The sequence below is a fragment of the Xenopus laevis genome, chromosome 5L, assembly GCF_017654675.1.
Source record: "Xenopus laevis strain J_2021 chromosome 5L, Xenopus_laevis_v10.1, whole genome shotgun sequence".
Classification (NCBI taxonomy): Eukaryota; Metazoa; Chordata; class Amphibia; order Anura; family Pipidae; genus Xenopus; species Xenopus laevis.
In genome coordinates, this window is record NC_054379.1 from 14,330,714 (window position 1) to 14,353,158 (window position 22,445).

General features: G+C 37.8%; 1 protein-coding gene across 2 annotated transcripts in view; it reads left to right on the forward strand.

The window, feature by feature from the left end:
* spata17.L (spermatogenesis associated 17 L homeolog) overlaps positions 1–22,445 on the forward strand; it is a 104,676-nt gene that overhangs the window by 35,397 nt on the left and 46,834 nt on the right. For both annotated transcript variants that reach the window (XM_018262605.2, XM_018262606.2), the window contains exon 6: positions 9,163–9,286. In XM_018262605.2, the coding sequence (XP_018118094.1) occupies positions 9,163–9,286 (124 nt within the window). The remainder of the gene's footprint in view (positions 1–9,162; positions 9,287–22,445) is intronic.

The following is a 22,445-nucleotide window of genomic DNA, read 5'->3' on the forward strand; positions in this document are numbered from 1 at the left end:
AGTTCTTTATTATCCCTGGAGACCTTAATGTCTTGGCTGGCCATATCCAACAAGGCAGGAGCAGACCAATATACAAGGAACTCTAAATTTTACTCCAAAAATTATAAAGTATCTTCTGTAAATTATAATGTTAGAAGTCAAAAGAGGGGTCATTTAGAAAGACCCCAGATGGAAGTGGTAGTACACTACACGGTAAAAAATCGAACGGACCTTCACCCATAATGCAAAGAGTGGGGCAGCTTGCAAGCTAGCACCCTATCTTACCCTATTTAGATAACCCTTATGGGGTGCAGTGACCATATACATGTATGAGATGTAATTAGTGATGGGCGAATTCACAGCGAATTTGCCCATTTCTCCGCTGACGAATAAATTTGCGAATTTGGCACATAAATTTGCCGGCTTCAAAAAATTGTGACGCCAGCGACGGTTTAGACACTGGTGCCCATTTTTCACGCTGGCAAATTGTCGCCGGCGTCAAAATTGCAGTTTCGTGAATTTCACGGGAGATTAGCGAAATTCGTGGAGAAGCGGGGACAAATTCACCCATCACTAGATGTAATGTCTATTATGCTTGGGACTTGTTTTCTGGATGAGGGTTCTTTATCATATACTGTTGCCCTGGTAAAACTGATCTGTTTGCTTCAGAAACACTACACTACTATAGTTCATATAAACAAGCTGCTGCTAAATGCTCCTAAACCTAAGTTGGAACAGAAGCCCATAACATAATGCGCAGCATTTCTTGCCCAGTTCTTTGGGGCAAATTCACTAAAGGGCGAGTTTTCACCAGCGAACTATCCGCCACACTGTGCCAATTTGTCAGGTGCAAATTAGTTACCGCTACGCTAATTCACTAAAATGCGCAGTTGTGTCTCAACAGCCGAACGCTGGTGAAGTTTCTCTAGCATTAATTCATCAGCAGAAGCATTTCATAGCGATCTTTCACTATCATTCATTTCTTTGCTAGTACTTCAGCTTAGGTCAATTTGAATAGGGTGGGTACATATAGGTCATATATGTCTTTATCAGAGATGTTGGTACAAATGCTTGAAGTGGCCCCTTTTTATTACATATGTCCATGGAAGAAAAATAAAGACAAAAGAGATCCTCTAATGTCCTAGACATGAGCTCACTCTAAAACAAATGTGGCATGCCCCTCAAACGGTAAAAAAATTGTTAACACGAAAATCTTTAAACGTTGGAATTTTTGAAGGCAATCCAGCTTTAAAATATGAAAAAAAAGACAGCGTTTTTTAGAACTTTCCGGCATACAGGATATGATGTCACTGACAAGATTCAGGAGGATGTAGCTTCATCTTATCAGTTTGCCAGGTCTAAAGGTCCCCATACACTGAGAGATCCGCTCGTTTGGCAATGTCGCCAAACGAGCGGATCTCCCTCCGATATGCCCACCTTGAGGTGGGCAATATCGGGCTGATCCGATCGTGGGCCCTAGGGCCCAACGATCGGATCCTAACGATGCCTTAACGGGCGGTCGGATCGCAGGACCGCATCAACGAATAGATGTGGCCGCGATCCGACGGGATTTTCTGTCCCATCTGATCGAGATCTGGCCGACTTTCGGCCAGATCTCAATCGGTGAAGCCCGTCGGGGGGGCCCATACACGGGCCAATAAGCTGCCGACACGGTCTGTCGGCTGCTTTTGTCGGCCCGTGTATGGCCACCTTAAGGTGGGGAAGGAAACTCTGGTGAAAGAGGTAATGTAATGGAAAATTTGCACTTTGGTGAATTTGCCGAGTGACGATCATTCGCCTGAGCGAAAATTAGACTGGCAATAGGGCGCTAGCAACGGTATATTTCGCTAGCAAATTGTCCACTATGCCTGTTAGTAAATTGGCGATGTGCCTGTGGATGGGTTTTCAGGCAAATTTTTGCTAGCGGCGGACACTTTGCCCTTTAGTAAATCTGCCCCTTTGTTAAGTTTCAGTTCTCCTTTAAGTGGCATGAATCTGCTGGTCACTGGACGCAACAAAACTGCCTAGTCCTATGGTTACTAAAAGCACAACTTCTTTTCAGAATTACTGCACCTTGAAATGTGGACAGGCTGCAGAATTGTCTTTTTTGAACGTCAGCCTCTTAAATATAAATATTTTGTTGTCGAGCTGTCTCATTCCGTGCATTCGCTTCTCAGCCCTCTTACTTTCCACTGAGCTAATTTTGCAGAAATGCTTACAAAACACCGTCCTCCAGACACCCCTCTACATGAGGACAAATAGATGTCGTTAGTCTCTCCAATGCTTTGCTCTGTGTCAGAGAGTGGACTCCGTTAATGAGGTTTGTTTGGGGCAGCACAAATTTCCCCGACACAGATACAAAGATCCTTTCAATGGAAACAAATTTGTTTGGCTTTACCCGGTAACTGGGCGATTAATAATAGCCTGAAGATGCAGGGCAGAAAGGTTGGCGTACCAGCTTGCCAACGTAATCTAAAATGCACGGCTAGTTAAGATCTATAGTCATTGGCAGTGGATAGTGCTAAGTAAGAGGTTATTTGCACGTCTTTCATATTAACAAGATATTTATGGATTGTAATTCTATGAGTTAATGTGCACTCGTGGGAAAACAGACAAAAGGACTGATTGTGCGGCATTTCCTTAAATGTATTGTCTGTTAGAGAAGGAGCAATAGCATCAATATATCGTCTTCTGTCTTACCCCCAATTCCTGTGTATACTGGCTTTTAAATACTTTTTTCCCTTCGTTAACAGATGGTATATTATAATATTTATATAAAAGTATTTGTTGGGAGCCTTGTCTTCTTGTCTAATGCTTTCCTGTTAAAGGTTATGTACTGTCAACCCAACATTTTCCTTTATTTCATTCAAAGTCAATTTAATTTAAAAGGGGAACTATAGTGAAAATGAAAACTTAATATAAGCTTCCTCATACTGAAATAAGAAACTTTATAAATACAATCAATTAAAAATTCTGCATTGTTCCTGAATTAATCAAGTTTATGTTCACTATTCCTCTCTCAGCATCTGTTTCTCTTCATTCTGTCTTCATGCAGCATTGGGTGTCAGATATTCATTGACAGTTAGATCCAATATATCTTATCTTATGTCAATATTATCTTTTAATTCATCTATAGCAGATGAATTAGAGCTCACTCTAATAACTGATTCCAGTACAAACAAAATCTAACAAAATAAAACAAAATAACTGCCTTTTGCACAAATTCTGCATGTAGAGAGACATGATGTCTGATGATTTTAATAGAGTGAGCTCTAATACATCTTCTAGGCAAAATGAGCCTCCCTATAAGATAGATTTTATTATTCATCTGACACCCAACTGCTGCATGAAGACAGAATGAAGAGAAACAGATGCTGAGAGAGGAATAGTGAATATAAACTTGATTATTTCAGAAATATTAGTACAGAATATTCAATTGATTGTATTTAGAATGTTTCTTATTTCAGTATGTGGAAGTTTATATTAAATTTTCATTTTCACTATAGTTCCTCTTTAATTTAAAAAAAAAGTTATAGTTGGTTTGGGTTTTTAAAAAAGTTAGAAATAGTTGTGCCCTTGTAACTAGTCACCTTAAAGGGCACCGTCACTTAAAATTGTTTCCTTTGCCCAGGAGCAGTAACCCTACCTGCTGATTGGTTGCAATGGGTTACTGCTTCTGGGTAAACCTAGTGCCTTTTATTACATAACCCTCCATGTGTTTTGCATGTATCCATGGGTAAACAGCCAATTGCAGGACTCCACCAGGGCCCTCATTGTGTTTATTTCAACTGTTTGGTTATTTTGTAAATACCTCTTTTTGTATTGTATGTAATCATCTTGCTTAATCATTGCATTGCTGATTGTTGCACAAACATTTTCATCTTTTCTTATAAAATTCACCTGGAAGAGCAGGGTACCACAGAAATGAGACTCCTAGTTGTATTCGTTTTCGTTGCAGGTTATTCAGATATAGATCTTCTTAATGGTAAATTACAAAAGAGGTGCTTAGAGAAGGTTACAACATTAAACACACACTTTGGAAAGCATAATACAACTGTTAATCTTCTCTCTGAAGGGCAAATAATTCAGCAAGATCTCATTGTGGCTTAGGGCGAATAACTACTGTACCCGCAGTCCGTAACTCATGGTAAAGACCTGGCCATCGGGTATTAACACTTAATTAAATCTATACGCATCAGTGGGCCAAGTTCCAGTCTTTCAAGCAAAGGTTAATTAGACTAGCTGTTTCTGAGGAACAAATCTAAGGGATGTTAATTGACCCAAGCTCGTTTGCGTATTCTGCCCCTTAGCAGTTTGTGAATTAGCAGTGATTTCCTTTGTTTTTGTTCTTTTTTTCCTTTCGGAGCAAATGTTTCAAAATTCTCTTGACTTCTTTACTTTAAAGTAGGGGTGTCCAAGCCTGGGCCTCAAAATCTGCTTTACTTTCAGTTTAACCCTCAGCCAAACAGCAATTTTCCAGTTGACAATTTTAAACTCTGTAACATACCATATAAAAGTTGCTGGAAAATCTTTTGGTTCAGTTGTTGGTACTGAGTTAACTTTTAGTAAGGTATAGAATGGTTAATTCTAAACAACTGAGAGCTGCGGAATAAAAAGCTAAATAACTCAAAAAAACACAAATAATAAAAATTGAAAGCCAGTTACAAAATGTCTCAGAATATCACTCTCGACATAAACAATACTAGGGGGCAGATTTATCAAGGGTCGAACTGAATCGAAGGAATTAAAAAAATTAAAAATTTTTTCTAATAGGCTACTATGAGTTTGACTTCGAATTTGATTCGAAGTAAAAATACTTCGACCATTCGATAATCAAAGTACTGTCTCTTTAAAAAACTTCGACTTCAATACTTCGCCAAATTAAACCTGCCGAAGTGCTATGTTAGCCTATGGGGACCTTCTAGAGCATTTTTCTAAGTTTTTTGAAGACGAAGAAAAATTGTTCTGTCGATGGATGAAATCCTTCGAATAGTTCGATCGAACAATTTTACTTCGACCGCAAATGGCCAAATTCGATGCAAAACAGCTTTGACTTCGATATTCGAAGTCAAAGTATTCCAATTAGATGATCGAATTTCGAAGATTTTTCTTCTTCGAAATTCGACCCTTGATAAATCTGCCCCTAAAAGTTAATTCAAAGGTGAGCAACCCTTTCTGTTGTCTATATACACTATTCTATATGTTTTTTGTGAATCAATTCCTGACTCCCATTTGAAAGCTGGAAACAGTGAGAAGAAGGCAGCAAATAGTTCAGAAGCTATGAAAAATAAATAATGAAGACCAATTGAACAGATGCTTAGAATTGCCCATTCTATAGCATACTAAAAAGTAAACTTAAAGGTGAACACCCCCTTTAATGGGCACAATTTTGCACATGTAGCTAATAAATAATAAATCGCAAATATTCGCTATAGTCTTCAGGGAATATGTGAAATTCCAGAGTTTATCATATGCCAGATGCCCGTGTTAGCATGTGTTTTGCTCCCAGATGCAGTGCTTGTGAAACATTTGAGTGTCGGATATCTTTCATACGTACCATAATTCAGATGACAGAGAGTCCCCGTTTGCCATTTCATTAAGAATATTCTCTGCTATGCATTTCTTAGTTTCAACCAGTGCAGAACACTGCATCAAGGACAGTAGGAACCCAAAAATCATAAGACTCTTCCTAAAACCCTGGCATAAATATTATTTTTGTTTACTCAAATGCATACAAACTCTAACTTGTCTTGTAAAGACATTCGCTTTTGTGATTATGAGCTTCCATAGCTGCTTGTGGCTGTTATCGGGAATTACTGGTAATTTACAACAAAGACCACACATAAAGATGGTTTTATAAAAAAAAAAAAAAAAAAAAAGTGATGGAAACCCCATGGGGCATTGTGCCAAAGTGTCAAAACTGCACCTCCTTGATAAATGTCCTCCTGTGTATGTTGGCTTCCTTATTGATTTCTGAGAGAAAAGAGGTCTCCCAAGATTTGCCTGGATTGCCTTTTAGCATATTTTACAAGGAGGTAACCATGTCACCTTGGAGGCAGCTCTTTTATAGACAAAACAAACCCAGTTCGACAGCCTTTGCTCAATGTAACCTCAATGTTCCGATCCATCTGTAAATATCATTGCAGATTTACCCAGTTCTTTAACATTCTTGTTAACTGGCATCCAGAGCTCAACGGCATTCTTAAAAGTAGCGGTTTATAGAGAGGCCATTTTATAGTTAAATCACTTGAGCCGTATTCTTTTTTTACATTTGGAAGTACTTTGTTGTATTCTGCTATAAAGTCTCCCCATCTCTAATTACCCATAGATTTGTCTCCATTAAAAAATTCCCAGCACTATTTTATTCAGTTGTAATATGTCCATTTTGGAAAGAAATAACCATTGCGTATGGAACATGGCAGATTGAAAACGGATACTGAAACTAATATATGTAGCTCTAACAGTTTAGGTGTATTCTCCATCATTAAATTCTTCTAGGACACCTAACTCTCTAAGCTCTATAAATTTGTGTTATAGTCCTTCAATGGACTTGTTTTTGTAAAACCCAATAAAACTTTTAAAACATGAAACTGATATATAATATCAAACATCATCATTGACGTAGGGGCTGATTTATTAACATAGTAAATAAATGCACCAATGCAATTGTCTGTAACTACAAATCAGTAGTTTTGAATTTCATCCAGCCTTCTACAAGTTTTTGTAAATTAAATTAGGAGAGGCCTCAATAGAAAGATGATTAATAAAAACTAGCAACAGCAATAGAGTTGTAGCCTCACAGAGCATTTGTTTTTAGGTGGGGTCAGTGACCCCTATTTGAAAGCTGGAAAGGGTCAGAAGAAAGCAAATAATTAAAACTATATATAAAACTTTATAAATTAAAAACTAAAGGCCAATTGAAAAGTCGCTTAGAATTAACCATTCTATAAAATACAAAGGGGCAGATTTATAAAGGTTTGAGTTGTGTTGAAAATTCGAGTTTTTGAGTTGACATTTTCGGGTTAAAAAAAAAACTAGAATTTTCAAGATTTATTATACCCCGACCAGGGAAATAGCTTGAATCCGAAAATACGCCATCTGAAACCTGTCAAGGTCATGTAGGAGTTAGTGGTGTGGTCCCTTAAACCATTTGAAGGTGTGAAGAGCCTGTTTGATGTTCGAGTTTTTGTCGGAGGGTTTTGCACGAAAACTCGAGTGATTTCAGGGTTTTTTTTCGCTGAAAACATTGTACTTTGGGACTCAAACTTGCAGAATCGGGATTTTGCCATTCGTGTTTTTTCTTAAATAAGATACCATTCGAGTTGTGAGTTTATTCGAGGTATAAAAAACTCGACTAACAATCGACCTTTAACAAGTAAACTCCAAAAAGTTAACCACTCCTTTAGACGTTAAACTCTAATTTCAGAAAAACGATAAAAAATAAAAGATTGAAAGCAATTGAAAAAAGTTTTTATTTCTGGTGAATAATCTGAAAACAACTGAACTGAAAAACATATTTGGAAGCCAAACAACCTCTTGAAATGAGCCCCAGTACATTTAAAATAATACAGTGAATTTTGAATCTTATTCACATAGCTTGTTCTCCTTCATCTGAAAAGACAGCAGCTCTGCTAGGGATGTACCTTATGGGTAAGGATCCAAATATGGCTCCTCTTACAACACTGAGAAAAAAAAATAAAAAATAAAAATTGTAGGGGGGTAAGCCCTCTGAGTAAAACACTAAGGGGGTTTATCAAAGGTCGAGTTTGTGAGGATTTTTATACCTCGAATTAACTCACAACTCAAAACAGGAAAAACAGTGAATCAGTGAATTCTGGGTGAAAAACCTGAATACTCAAATTAATCGAGTTTTTGCTGAAAAAAAAACTTGAATTGTGCGAATTAATCGAGTTTATGTGCGAAAACCACAGAAAAAAACCCTTGAACATCATGAAGGCTACAAACATCTGTCCGACTTTCTCCCAACCTTTCTGCTTTCAAGAAATCTCTGAAAACGCACTTCTTTCGAGAAGCCTACCCTCACTCTGCTTAACTACCAAACGCAACACCACATACAATACCACATTTCTCACCCACTTAATTCGATCTTGCCCACTCCCACACCTTGTGTATTACTCCCTTCCCTTTAGACTGTATGCCTATGCATAGGGCCTTCCTCACCTTTTTGTACCTGTATTGATTGTGATGTTTGTTACTCCATATATTCTATGTATGTAATTCATGTGATGTAGTTGTATAATCACATTTACTTTACAGTGCTACGCAATATGTTGGCGCTATATAAATACATGTTAATAATAATAATAATAATAAATGCCCTTAAGAACCAGAATTCTTAAATCCTTTATGGAGTGATGAATGGGTCAAGGTATAAAAATTAGAGAAACAAAAAAAATTTTGGGAACTCGATCTGCCCCTAAAATTCTAGCTGCGCAGATCATCAGTGTTATTTATACCTATTATGAAGTAGGGGAGTAGTTGAACAAAGCAGGTGAAATTTTTGTCTCTATTCCAGTTTTTTCTGTAACTGATTAATTTCTCTCTTTACTGTATATTTCCATTGCTGGGTCTAAGACAGACTTTTGGCCAAAATATCACCACACATGTTTATATGTGCCACATTGAAGAAGTTTCTATCATAATATTTTATTAAGTTATTTATTAAAGCGGACATCACTGTATTGTTTGTAGGGTAGGCACTCAAAGAGCAATCCTCCAGGCAGTTGTAGTAAAAAAGTATTTATTGAAGTACAGGTATGGATTACAAACATACCTTTGCTTCAATAAATAACTGCCTGGAGGATTGCTCTTTGAGTGCCTACCCTACAAACAATACAGTTATGTTCACTCCCTTACGCTGAAGACTCGGGTCAGAACAACTGGGCCTCCTCAAATACGTGGTGAGTCTCTTCAAAATAAATATTTATGTGATGAGGTTATTTATTAAAGTCTGAATGACAAAAATTAAATAAAATTTGAGTGGATCCACAAATCGTGGATTCTAGTTTGGTCTGACCTTTTTTTTATAAAATAAAAATTCGGATTTTGATAAATAACACCCTTAAAGTCTGCAGATCACACCATTGTGAGTTGGCCAAGAGTGGGTCAAGTGTCTTTCACTAACCCATTTGCATATTAACAGAATCACCTTTTCCGATGCAGGAAGGAACTTGATAAATACGCTGACATTAAATCAAGAGAACAAACAAAGAAAACCATGGAAAAGGAAGAGCGAGAAAAGGATTACCGTGCTAGAAAGACGCATTACCTCCTGAGCACGGAACAGGTTAGTATAGCGTGCCTCTGTGTGACAGCTCAGGCAAACCTCAGAGACTTACAGCCTGACAGAGACAAAAGACTGTGCTGAATGGGACATGACTACTTGAAAAGATATCACAAAAACACAACTTCGACTTCAATTAGGCAGTTTTCTGTGTGCAAGGGCAGATAGCATGACTGTTCTGCAACAGTATCTTTGTACTGGAAACATCAACATTGGCAGCAAAAAACACAGCAGTCAGCAGTCTGATCAGCTGAAGCTCACAGGAGCATAAAGCTGACGGCAAATAATGTTCCGTTCCTTGTTATTTTGTGCTTCTTCTCACAAACACTTCATCCGAATTTCAGAGTTTTCACTTAAGTTTGAGCGTTGCCTGATATTCAATTAGTGATGCAAATTTATCTTCATTCAGAATACGGGGTGGAATCTGATATCCAGAACCCCAGCTATCCAGAAAGCTTAATAATAACATGGCCTTTTCCTGTCATTCCCTATATAAGTACTGGTATGGGACCTGTTATTTAGAATGCTCAGGACCAATTTTCCAGATGTCTTCATAATTTGGATCGTCATACTTTAAAAGGGACCCATCACCCTAAAAAAATATTTCAAATCCTATTTTATCACATTAGTCAAGCAAAATGAACTTTAATTGCACTTTATAAATTATTTGAATTGTGTCTCCTTTAATCTGGGAACTCATAATTATAGCAAGGGGGTAGTAGCCATTTTGTGGACACTGTTATTAAGGCAAGCCTTACATCATCTCAAAATCTTATTTTTGCACCAGAATGGGGGACCTGTTATCCATCCCCATGCACTGGCTACACAATTAAAGGGTGAAGAACGGGGAAGAGCAATGACATCTAGGAATTGCTGAATGGAAAGTGAATGTAATTGTCTGCCTAAGGCATAGAGGAGGGGCAGGCAATATTTGATTGACAGCTGAGATTTTTAAATGAGTTTATAACTATGAATGCTTTAATAAAAAAAGAATTTGGAGGTCATGTTTAATTTGAAAAGGACTTTTATTATACAGCTTTTTATGTCTGGGTAACAGGTCCCCTTTATTTATCAAAAGTTGAATTTTAGAATTGAATGGACTCTGGAATGGTTTCTTATTTAAGAAAAAACTTGATTCAGTGAGTTTGAGTTGCAAACCCCGAAAACTGGTATGGGATCTTTTATCCAGAATGCTCTGAACCTGGGGTTTTCCAGATAAAGGATCTTTCAGTAATTTGGATCTCCATTCTTTAATTCTACTAAAAAAAATCAATACAATGTTAAATAAACCCAATAGGGTAGTTTTGCCTCCAATAAGGATTCATTATATCTTAGTTGGGATCCAGTATAAGCCACTGTTTTATTATTACAGAAATATGAAATATGTTTTAAAATGTTGAATTATTTAATTAAAATACAGTCTATGGGAGGTGGCCTTCCCGTAATTTGGAGCTTTCTGGATAACAGGTTTCCGGATAACGGATCTCATACAAGCCATGTTTAGAAGTTTACACGCTCAAACCAGACTGGAGACCAACAAAGAAAACCATAATACAACCAACCAGGTACCAGACTCCTGTGAATGGTTTGAAAAGGTCTAGGAAATGAGCTCTGATGAGGCCACTCATTTAGAGGATTTTTTATCAAAGGTCAAGTTGTGTTTATCCTGAAAAATGTGAGTTTTTGAGGGTAGTTTCAGCAAAAACTGGAATTTTTCTGGATAGAAAAAAAGCTGCCAAAAACCTGAATCAGAAAATACTCCAGCTTAAACCTGTCAAGGTCATGTAAAAGTCAACAGCATAATATTTGGGATTTTTTGAAAACTTGAATCAAACTCGATCAGTTCGAGTATTCAGTTTCTTACATTCAAGTTTTTTCATAAAAAAAGCAAACAATGGAGTTGTGTATTTATTCGAGGTAGAAAAAACCTCACAAACTCGACTTTTAATAAGTAATTTAATAATAAATAACCCCCTATATCCTTATCCATTTATATGCACAATTGCTTAGAAATGAATAATGTGGAAAAAACTAACTAGTGATGCCAAACCCATATATGAGAAGCATCGCAAATATAACGTTCTTTGTGGCTCTGTCAATGTATGTATGAAATGTAAATGAATTAGCAAAGTTAGAATATACCATTATAGGGGAACTTTATATAAAATAAATGTTACTGGTTCCTCCTGAATAAATATTATAATGTATCCGAATAGAGACAAAAGAAGCCTCGTTCTGAGAAGCACTTCAGCACAACATAGTGGATGTATGACTTCTGTTTGCTACATAGACATATTTTGCACTGTACGATTGATTGGTTGCCTGGCTCCCAACCTACTCGCCCTCTTTTGTGACTGCCACTTTTTCTTCCAAATATATTGTTAAGCACTTTGCCCAAACTAAACAGGGAGGCCCATTTATCAACATTCTCATTTTAGTGTGGGATGCACTGAATCCATTATTTTGGATTCGGCCGAATCCTTCACGAAAGAATCGGCCAAATACCGAGCCAAATCCTAATTTGCATGCGGGAAAGGGAAAACATTTTTCACTTCCTTGTTTTGTGAGAAAAAGTCACGTGATTTCCCTTCCCGCCCCTAATTTGCAGAAAGATCCTAGTGAAAAATTCTGAATCCTGGCCAAATCCCGAACCAAATCCTGGATTCTGTGCATCCCTACATTTTAGTGGTTTAAGAGTTTTTAAAACTAAGATTGAACCCTATTGGGGGGAATGTAATATCAGTCACTAATGCAAAAATCATTTGCAATCCGTTCACAATGTGCATTTATTTTTGCAAAGTGAACAATTTTGCCTTTTCGAACACTTTGCCCCTCATGCAACAGTAGGATAGTGATTACAAATGTTATAGTTTGTGTTAGTGTGCAGTGTATGTAATACAGCTTCTTAATGAAAAAGTTATGTTTGCTCCAAAAGATTATCCAAATAGGATTCGCAATGCAATAAAAACATAATGAATATTTATTGCGACATGCAAATTTTTATTTGCAAATTTGTTCTTTGCAAATTTTATTGCATTTCTCCCTATTTCTCTAAAATCACAAATGCCATGTAATTTATTAAAAGATCCAAATATAAAAAGCAGGAACGGAAAAAAAAACACTAAGGGGCCGATTCACTAACTTCGAGTGAAGGATTCGAAGTTTTTTTTGGGCTACTTCGACCATTGAATGGGCTACTTCGACCTTCGACTACGACTTTGAATCGAAGGATTCGAAGTAAAAATCGTTCGACTATTCGACCATTCGATAGTCGAAGTACTGTCTCTTTAGAAAACTTCGACCCCCTAGTTCGCCTTCTAAAAGCTACCGAAGTCAATGTTAGTCTATGGGGAAGGTCCCCATAGGCTTGGCTAACTTTTTTTGATCGAAGGATATTCCTTCGATCGTTGGATTAAAATCCTTCGAAGGATTTTATCGTTCGATCGATGGAATTATCCTTCGATCGAACTATCTGCGCTAAATCCTTCGACTTCGATATTCGAAGTCGAAGGATTTAAATTCCTAGTCGAATATCGAGGGTTAATTAACCCTCGATATTCGACCCTTAGTGAATCGGCCCCCAAATGATGTGCTTAAAAAATAGGAATACAGGTATTTTTATTAATATGTATTTATATTTCGCATCGCTGTGTACGGGACATTTTATCCAGAATGCTCGGGACCTGGGGTTTTCCAGATAACAGATCTTTCTGTAATTTGGATCTCTATACCTTAAATCTACTAGAAAATCATGTAACCATTAAATAAACCCAATAGGCTGGTTTTGCTTCCAATAAGGATTAATTATATCTTAGTTGGGATCAAGTACAAGCTACTGTTTTATTATTACACAGAAAAAGGAAATCATTTTTAAAAAATGTGGATAATTTGGATCAAATAGAGTCTATGGGAGAAGGCTTTCTTGTAATTCGAAGCTTTCTAGAGAATGGATCCAGTACCTGTACCAATTATAGCACAATTACTAGCGGAGAAAAAAAATCTGAAACCCTCTTAAACTCTGAATGGCTAGAAAAAATTCCAATGGTATCAGTGCAGCTACCATTGACTTCTATAGGACCTTGACTGCTTTTAATTGCCGAAGTTTTGTACTGCAGTTTTTTGTGGTTTTTACATTTCATGGGGGTTATGTAATAAAAGGCACTACGTTTGCCCAGGAGCAGGTAGAATTAGCTGGTCACCTGCAACCAACCAATGAGGGACTTCAAATTAGTAGGACTTTCCATAGCAGTGACAGCTCCCTTGGGTTTTGTATGACCAATACAGAGAGATACCATAAAAACTACATCAACATAGGTATTTCTATGTACAGGTACTAAGCATAATTCTGAAAAATTTGACGTATTCTTGGACTTTGAACACAAAATACTCATTGCAAAATAAGAAGCAACATCAAAAACTGGATCCTGAGAAACCCATACAAACAACTCTGGGCAGCACATTATTCCATATATGGCCTTCTTAACTGTAATAACCAGACCTGCAAACAAATCCACTTAATATTGAGCGAGACTCAAAAATTCTCTCCAAATTGCTCATGTAACTTTCTACATTTCCTTCAATTGCTTTTCCTTTTCACTTATTAGCATGTTGTTATATGGAGCTATGATGAAGCATCGCACAGAATTTCAGAAGCCAAATGCAGTGTTGTCTGCTCCACCTGCTGGTTGCTCAGGTTTATGAAACTCTTTCTTTTTCTGTTATTTAATATTGATACTATAAAAATTGAGCATATGGCCAGAATGATCAGCTTCTTTCTATAAACACATTTTTATGGAATCAGTTTCTTTGAAATTTTAGACACATTAGAAATATTACATGAAGGCAAAATGCTCTTCAAATTCATATTAGAAATAGTCTTCAAATTTATATTAGAAATAACAGAAAGGGGCACATTTACCTAAGGTCGAATATCGAGGGTTAATTAACCCTCGACATTCGACCGGTCAAAGTAAAATCCTTCGAATATCGAAGTCGAAGGATTTACCGATATTTTTACGGTCGAACGATCGAAGGAATAATCATACGATCGATGGATTAAATCCTTCGAACGATTCGAAGGATTTTAATCCATTGATCGAAGGATATTCCTTTGATCAGAAAATTGTTAGGAAGCCTGTGGGGACCTTCCCCATAGGCTAACATGGACCTCGGTAGGTTTTAGGTGGCGAACTAGGGGTCGAAGAATTTTTTAAAGAGACAGTACTTCGACTATCGAATAGTTGAATAGTCGAACGATTTTTAGTTCGAATCGTTCGATTCAAAGGTCGTAGTCGAAGGTCGAAGTAGCCAAAAAAAACATTCGAAATTCGAACTATTTTTCCTCTATTCCTTCACTCGAACTAATGGGCCCCAAAATGTGGTAGAACATACAAACGCCTTGCTGATCGTGCCCTACACCAACTTAAACTCAGTCCAAGACAGCAGAGCTAACCATCGATCTACTGGATTGGATTTTTGATGGTGCATTCTGCTAAACGAAGAAAAATAAATTCATAGAACTGCTCAGTGGTGTAACTAGATGTTATATTGGGCCCAACAGCACATTAATTTTAGGGTTCCCAACATGTCCAGAGATTGCCATGTTTTACCAATAAATGTTGAAATTGCTCATTATTTGGGCCTCATTGGATCTCCTATGCCTCCTGGGCCCCCCTGCAGCTGCAGGGTCTGCTTCCTCTACAGTTAAGCCCCTGGAACTGCTGCAACATTAACATGTCTGTCTAGTGAGTTTTGATAACATTTCTGCACACTAGACCTCTTCATCCAAAGAAGTGACGTGACCAAGCAAAGCAGCTTTGTGCACTGGAACGATGATTAATAAAAATCACTTGGTAATTTAGGTTTGGTGCTCCATTTATAGCATTGATATATTGCTCAGAACTTTCCAGAGAATGGGTAATCATTCACATCCGTACCTGCCCCAGTGGATTTTACAGTCTAATTTCCCTACCGCAGGCACTAGGGTAAACTCCATCAGATCCCAGTTTCCAGTTTTTGTACAGTGAGAAGAAACTGGAGCACAAAAACATGGGGAGAAGATGCAAACATACAGATTGTGTTCAGAATCAAACCCAAGACACAAGTACTGTAAAGCTCAGTTCTAACCTAACTAGTGTAGCATTGTAGAAAAAGAGCTTTTTGTGCTAACGTGATACCGTTTGTTTATTGGCTAACTGATATAGGGAACAATGCAAACTTTTGAGATTTTAATAATGAAGAGACAAGGAAGTGTACAATAACAGGGGCCTATTTACTAACATTTTTTTATGAATCATATTTTTTTCAAATTTCTCTTAAGCACTAACATTCGAGATTCATTAAGAGGGGATTTAGTAAAACTTGAATTTATCAAATGTTTTTATTAAAGCAAAGTCATCCTAACTCCAATCCATGAACTTAACTCGTTTATCAAATAATCGGCCTGAAAATTTTGAATCGTACAACTTTTTCGGATTCAACACCTGAGTCACTCGTTTCCCAATTATTGTACAAAACCCAGGGCAGATTACAATATCTTCAAATTGTAAAAGGGGCATCTGCCATTGACTTCTACATGACCTCAACGGGTTTTAGCTGGAGTATTTCAATTTTTTAGCAGCTTTGGGGTATAATAAATCTATAAAACTTAGGGATGCACCAAATCCACTATTTTGGATTTGGCCGAACCCCCGAATCCTTCGAGAAAATTTGTCCGAATACCGAATCCTAATTTGCATATGCAAATTAAGGGTGGGAAGGGGAAACATTTTTTACTTCCTTGTTTTGTGACAAAAAGTCACGTGATTTCCCTCCCCGCCCCTAATTTACATATGCAAATTAGGATTCGGATTTGGTTCGGCCGGGCAGAAGGATTTGGCCAAATCATGCTGAAAAAGGCCGAATCCTGACGGAAACCCCGAATCGAATCCTGGATTCGGTGCATCCATACTAAAAATTCAAGTTTTATAACTGAGCACTTAAGTATAAGTACTACAAAAAACTCACATAGAAGTCAATGGGAGCTGTGCTGATCCTATTGCACTTTTTTTTTTTTTCAGCCATTCAGACTTTGAGGTTTTTGGATTTTTAGAGGTTTTAGAGATATTTGTATTTTTAATAACTTTTAATAACTTTCATGGTTTTTGTGATTTTAGAGAAATACAGCAGTCGTTGTTTCAAAAAGCTCTAAAACCACAAAAATTCGACCTTCAATAAATGGGCCTCACAGAATTGTTGGGCAGCCCCCTGTGATTCTAATAGCTTTACCTATCACTCTGGGCTGATGCTCTTCTTCTTCAAAAAATGCTACAGCCTGGGCTACACCTATTTGAGCACTGTGTTGCAATCTTCCTGCACTCCTCCAACTATCCTCTTCAGTTTGGGTGAAAGCATGCACAATACAAAACGTTTCTTTATTCCACCTGTGCCCTGCAGAAATGCTGAAAGAGACGCTTGTGAGAAGAGAGAACGTTACAGAGCTGCACTCCACAAGTACCTCCGGTTGGTGTGATTTTTAAAGATGAAGAGCACCAGCTGGGGTAACTGGTAAATTACTAAAATAACTGGAGGTACCTAACAATTGCCCACCCCCCAATGTTTCTACCCCCCTCCATGAATGAAAAAAATGAAAACTTCTCTTCATTGGGTGTAATATATTCAAATGTTACTTGTGCAACTTATTTATAAGTATTTTATAAGTATTCTAACTGGTAATTCTGACTACAACTCTCAAGTGATGTCTTGGTGGGGGGGGGGTTCAGTAAATTCCTCCATCGTGTTTTACAGTGGTAAAAACACATTATTCTAAAAGTACAAAAATAGGAATTTTCTTACTCTTCAGATTAAATATATTAATTCTTCAAATTGATTGCAATATGTTAAGAATTAGTACACCTACTTCATTGTTTTAGATTGCAGCCACTATCATTCTCTATAAGGCAAATTTATTAAGGATTGAGTTGTGTTTTCTATGAAAACTTTTGAGTTTTTGAGTTGAATTTTTTGGTCAAAATTCACATTTTCAGGTTATTACACCCTGACCCTGGAAGTAGCTTGAATCTAAAAATACACCATCTGAAACCTGTCCAGGTCATGTAGAAGTCAGTGGCAGAGGTCCCTTGAACTATTTGAAGATGTTAATAGCCTTCATCATGTTCAAGTTTTTTCAAAGGGTTTTGCCCGAAAAACTCTATCAATTAAAGCGTTTTGCGTTTTTTCCCCACTTCCCGCTGATTCAAGTTTTTTTCCTATTCAAGTTTTGTTTTTAAATTAGAAACCATTCAAGTTGTGAGTTCATTTGAGGTATTTAAAACTCTAAAATTCGACCTTTGATAAATAACTCCTATATATGCAACAAACTTAATTTTTCCGTGCATTTTCCGTTACAGACCCCATAGCTTTTTGATGCGTATAGCAAGACTTGACAGTTAGCTTGTTTTGTTTCTTTTTCTAACATGAGTTTGTATATAAAAAAAAAATAGGTTACTCCTTTCTTCATGTCTATTTCCAGTCCATGTTTAATGGCGACTTTGGGGAATAATCAGTGGGAAGGTGAGAGGAGCTTTACAAAAGGTTATTTCCCACCTACTCGATCATTGTATGTGCCACATGTCTGCCTTCTTCTTAAACCTCTTACAGCTCATCTGCTCATGATACAGTGAAAGTCATCGTATAAGTGGTGATTATGGCACATTCATATCTTACCACACAGATTGGGAACATGACCTTAGTCGCTCTGCTGGCCTTCCTACCCTTGAGACAAAGGGAATCACAAGTTTTTCCCAAACTTGAAACTCGTGATTAATAATGTCTCCAGCCAAGCCACCGGGGAATATGGCAGTGCTTCGTTTCTAACCAAGCTAAGAATATTTCATAGGACATACACTCGAGTATAAATTACCTTCTCTTAACTTACATAGCAAAATCCATTGTGGCGCATCATAATTCATTAGTGCCGTAAATATCCAGCTCTAATTATTACTTTTAATACTTTACAAATGTAAATTATTACCTTGTAATAAAGTTTTAACAATGACATCACAATCCAGGAAAAACACAAGTTTATTTTATTAAACCTGATGTTATATTTATAGATGAGTATAGTAACATTTTTAGGATGCAAAAATATAGTAATATATAAGATCGGTACAGGTATAGGGCCCATTATACGGAAACCGGTTATCCAGAAAGCTCCAAATTGTGGGAAGGCCATCTCCATTTTAAACAATAATAATTAACATTTATAAAAATTATTTGCTTTTTCTCTGTAAAAATAAAACTGTACCTTGTTGTTACAAATGGTGTCCCAAACCCATTACAAACCCCAAGGTCCTGGCCCCAGCTCACTTTTCCGCCAATAACAACTGATTTTGGCTTCGGGAGGACCCCTCCGCTACTATGATGCCTTCAGGTCTTAAAGCAAGAGGACCAGGGAGAGTTTTGGGCAGTCAAGGGAGTAGTCGAAGTCACATGCCGGGTCAACACAACAGTAGTCAAGAGAGTAGTCAATAAATGGGCAAAGGTAAGGACAGGCAGCAAACTAGAAAAGGTCAAGGACAGGCAAGATCAGGAACAGGCAAACTACAGTAGAACCCCCATTTTACATTTTTCAGGGGACCAGAAAAAAATGGTGTAAAATCCAGGGAAATGTAAAATCAGGGAAATGCATTATGTATAATATATAGGTGGGACCACAAAACAACTTAAAATCAGGGGATGTAAAATTGAGGTTTCACTGTAACTATAAATCATACCCAGGAACTATGAAAATAGACCTACGTTGGGCGATTGGAAAAAGTACCACCGCTAGACCACCAGGTATTCTCACATTTACTCAATCCTAAATAAGATATAATTCATCTTTATTGGAGCCAAAACAATCTTATTGGGTTTATTTAAGGGTTTTTTTTTTTAGCAGACATAAGGTATGGTGATCCAAATTATGTAAAGATCTCTTATCCAGAAGACCCCCAGGTCCCAAGCATTCTGGATAACAGTTCCCATACAGTACCTGTAATTGGAAATGACCCGTTAATGTCAAATGGAACACTTTAAAGGAGAAGGAAAGTTGTTTTTACTTGGGGGTGCCAAAAATTAGGCACCTCCAAGTGATTGTATATACGTACCTGACCCCTCAGGTCAGTGCTCCTATTGGGAGAAAACTGCTCCGGTCCAGGGGTTCTTTCAGCGAGCACCACAGAGCGATTGCTTTCTTCTTTCTTCAAATTTCCTGGAGCAGGCGCATGCGCAGTAGAATGACTTCTTCGTTAAAATTCAGCTTTTCACTCTACTGCGCATGTGCACCCGTGGGAAGAAAGATGAAGCTCTCTGGAAGAACCCCGGACTTGCGCAGTTTCCTAGGGTATCAGGTAAGTAAATGGAATCACTTGGGGTGCCTAACATTTATATTTTACTTTCCATTCATTTGTGTCTTTAGCTTGTGTGTTAGCCTACTAGGTATGGGCACTATACAAATGCCACTCTAACATACAAGCCCGTCAAAACAATTTAACACAAGTCTTCGTAGACTCCAAGTCCAAACATGCGACAGAATAGAAAGCAAGCACGTGTGCAAATGCTCGTGGGTATCACACTTCAGACCAATGTGTTTCATTAGAAAAACAGTTGATATGCATTCCAAACATGTGTCAACCTGTTAAAGAAAAAAGAACACCCATGGGCATGAGCCCTAATTAACCTAATTAAACCTGCCAGCATTCCTTTATACAGTATACCTGCAGTGTAGCAAGTCTTCTTTGATGAGTAAAGTTCTTAAAGCAGAAATAACATATTTAATGCAGTGTCTAAGAGGACTTCTGCACACCTTTTCTCTGTACAAATGGAGCTAGGGCTGTTACAGCAGTGTCTGTGTATCATGCACATTAAATTGCATGGTGAGATCTCACCTGCTTTAAACAAAGAAACAAGTATAACTATTCCGCCATCCTCTGAACAATGCACGTACTGTATTGAACTGATCTCTGCTTCATCTGTTGTTGCTTTTCTACTTTTAGCGCAGAGAAGCTGGCACTCTAAATCAAGGCATTTATATAGCAGAATCACTTAGGTACAGCTTTAGGGGTTATCCATATAGACTCAATATCAAAGGAAAGTTCCTGGTGCAAAGCTGAAAGTGTATAATCTCACCAGTTTTGACATGGGTTCTGGCTGCACATGCCCAAGACCAACAGCTGGAGGTGGAGGTATTTAACCATGACGGCAGGCACTCACAGATCCCTCAATAAAGCATGTTACATGTCTGTGATCTGTGAGTGCCTGATGTCTCATCCATGGTTGTCCACATAGACTCCCTTCCTAATTTAGTGCCTAAGAATAAAAGGGGAAGTAAAGTCTAAAATAGAATAAGGCTAGAAATGCTGTATTTTGTATACTAAACATAATCATGAACTTACTGCACCACAAGTCTAATCAAACAAATGATTTATGCTTTCAAAGTTGGCCACAGGGGGTCACAATCTTGTAACTCTGTTAAACATCTTTGCACGACCAAGACTGTGCACATACTCAGTGTGATCTGGGCTGCTTAGTGATCGTCATAAATGATCAAAACAGCACAAGGCAAATAATATCTGCCAGAAGCCGATATTCAGAATATACTAATAATCAGAATATACAGACTGCACTGGGTCGTGTGTCGTCATGCAATCTAATGTGGATTTTATAGTTTTTGTATTGTTTTATACAAACTTTCTCCAACTCTGTAGAACCAGTGGTTGCAGCAAAATAATCCTCCAAAATTATCTGTTTAAATCTTGCTTTGTCCCTGCCGCTGCAGTTGGAAACAGCAAGTGCAGAGACACACGTTGCTATTGCAGGAGATTAGTCGCCAGAGTCAGCTGTGGCTTAGTCGCTGGCTAGAATCTAAATCGCCGGCAGGATGGCACTCGAAACGCTTTGTTTTTCAAAGTTGCCCGAAGTCGCCTAACGATGAAACTTTGGCTGACTTCGGAAAGCTGAAGCTATCCAAGTGCCATCCCACCGGCAATTTACATTCTAGCCAGTGGGAAGGCAGTTTGGGCAGATTAGAAGAAGAAGTTATTTGTCGCTGAGCAACTAATCTGAAATAGCAGTGTGTGTCGCTGCCCTTAAGGGGTTGTAAAGCCAAAATAAATCCAATATAAATCTCTACACAGTTGCCGACTGCTCTACAGGGAAACAAACAAAGCTGCTTGAGTTCTGCATGGCTGGGAAGTAAGGCGGGGGCTCCCCCTACTGTTCATTAGTATGATTGTTTCCCTGCAGAGCAGTTAGGGACCGTCTGACAATTCCTATCCACAGCAGTAAATGAAGGGAGAATTTCACTGCATACAGTCAAGTTTCTTATAAAACGGTACACATTTTACTGTGTATCTTCTATAACTACCTTTTTGTGTCCCGCAGTATAAAAGTGCATTAAAAATATGAATAGAAGAGTTCTGTGAAGGGTTGATGGACAAATATTTATGTACTTAAATTTGCAACCATGTAATCACAGGCATAGAATCCATTATCCAGAAAGCTCCAAATTACAAGAAGGCCATTTCCCATAGACTCCATATTAATTATATAATTCAACATTTTTCCTTTTTTCCCAGTAATAATAAAACAGTAGCTTGTACTTGATCCAAACTGAGATATAATTAATCCTTATTGGAGGCAAATCCTGTTGGGTTTATTTAATGTTTAAATGATTTTTAGCAGTCTTAAGGTATAAAGTTCCAAATTACAGAAAGACTCAGTATCCAGAAAACCTCAGGTCCTGAGCATTCTGAATTAGTAATGTGCAAGCCTGCCTAATACCCGCGGTTCGGTGGATTCGGGTGACCTCACTGCTCCTTTGCGGGTTGCGGGCTTAGACTGCCGGCTTCCTGTTTTATAGGCTCACCCCTACCCCGCCCCTTTTGTGATATTATTGGGCAGGTCAGAGCAAGTCTATAAAAAAAAAGTGGGAAGCCGGGTCCAGGTCACATTAATATTCTGGATAACAGGTCCCATACCTGTACTTTTCCCTGCTAATGAGCAGTAATCTTATTCACTTCATTTTTTGTTTCATTGTGTCATATGGTCCCATTGTTTTCTTCTTACAATTCAACTCACGAAACATATTTATGAAAAGCCCCATCCCCTGAAATTTAGAATGTTTGTGTTTTGTAAACCACGTGCA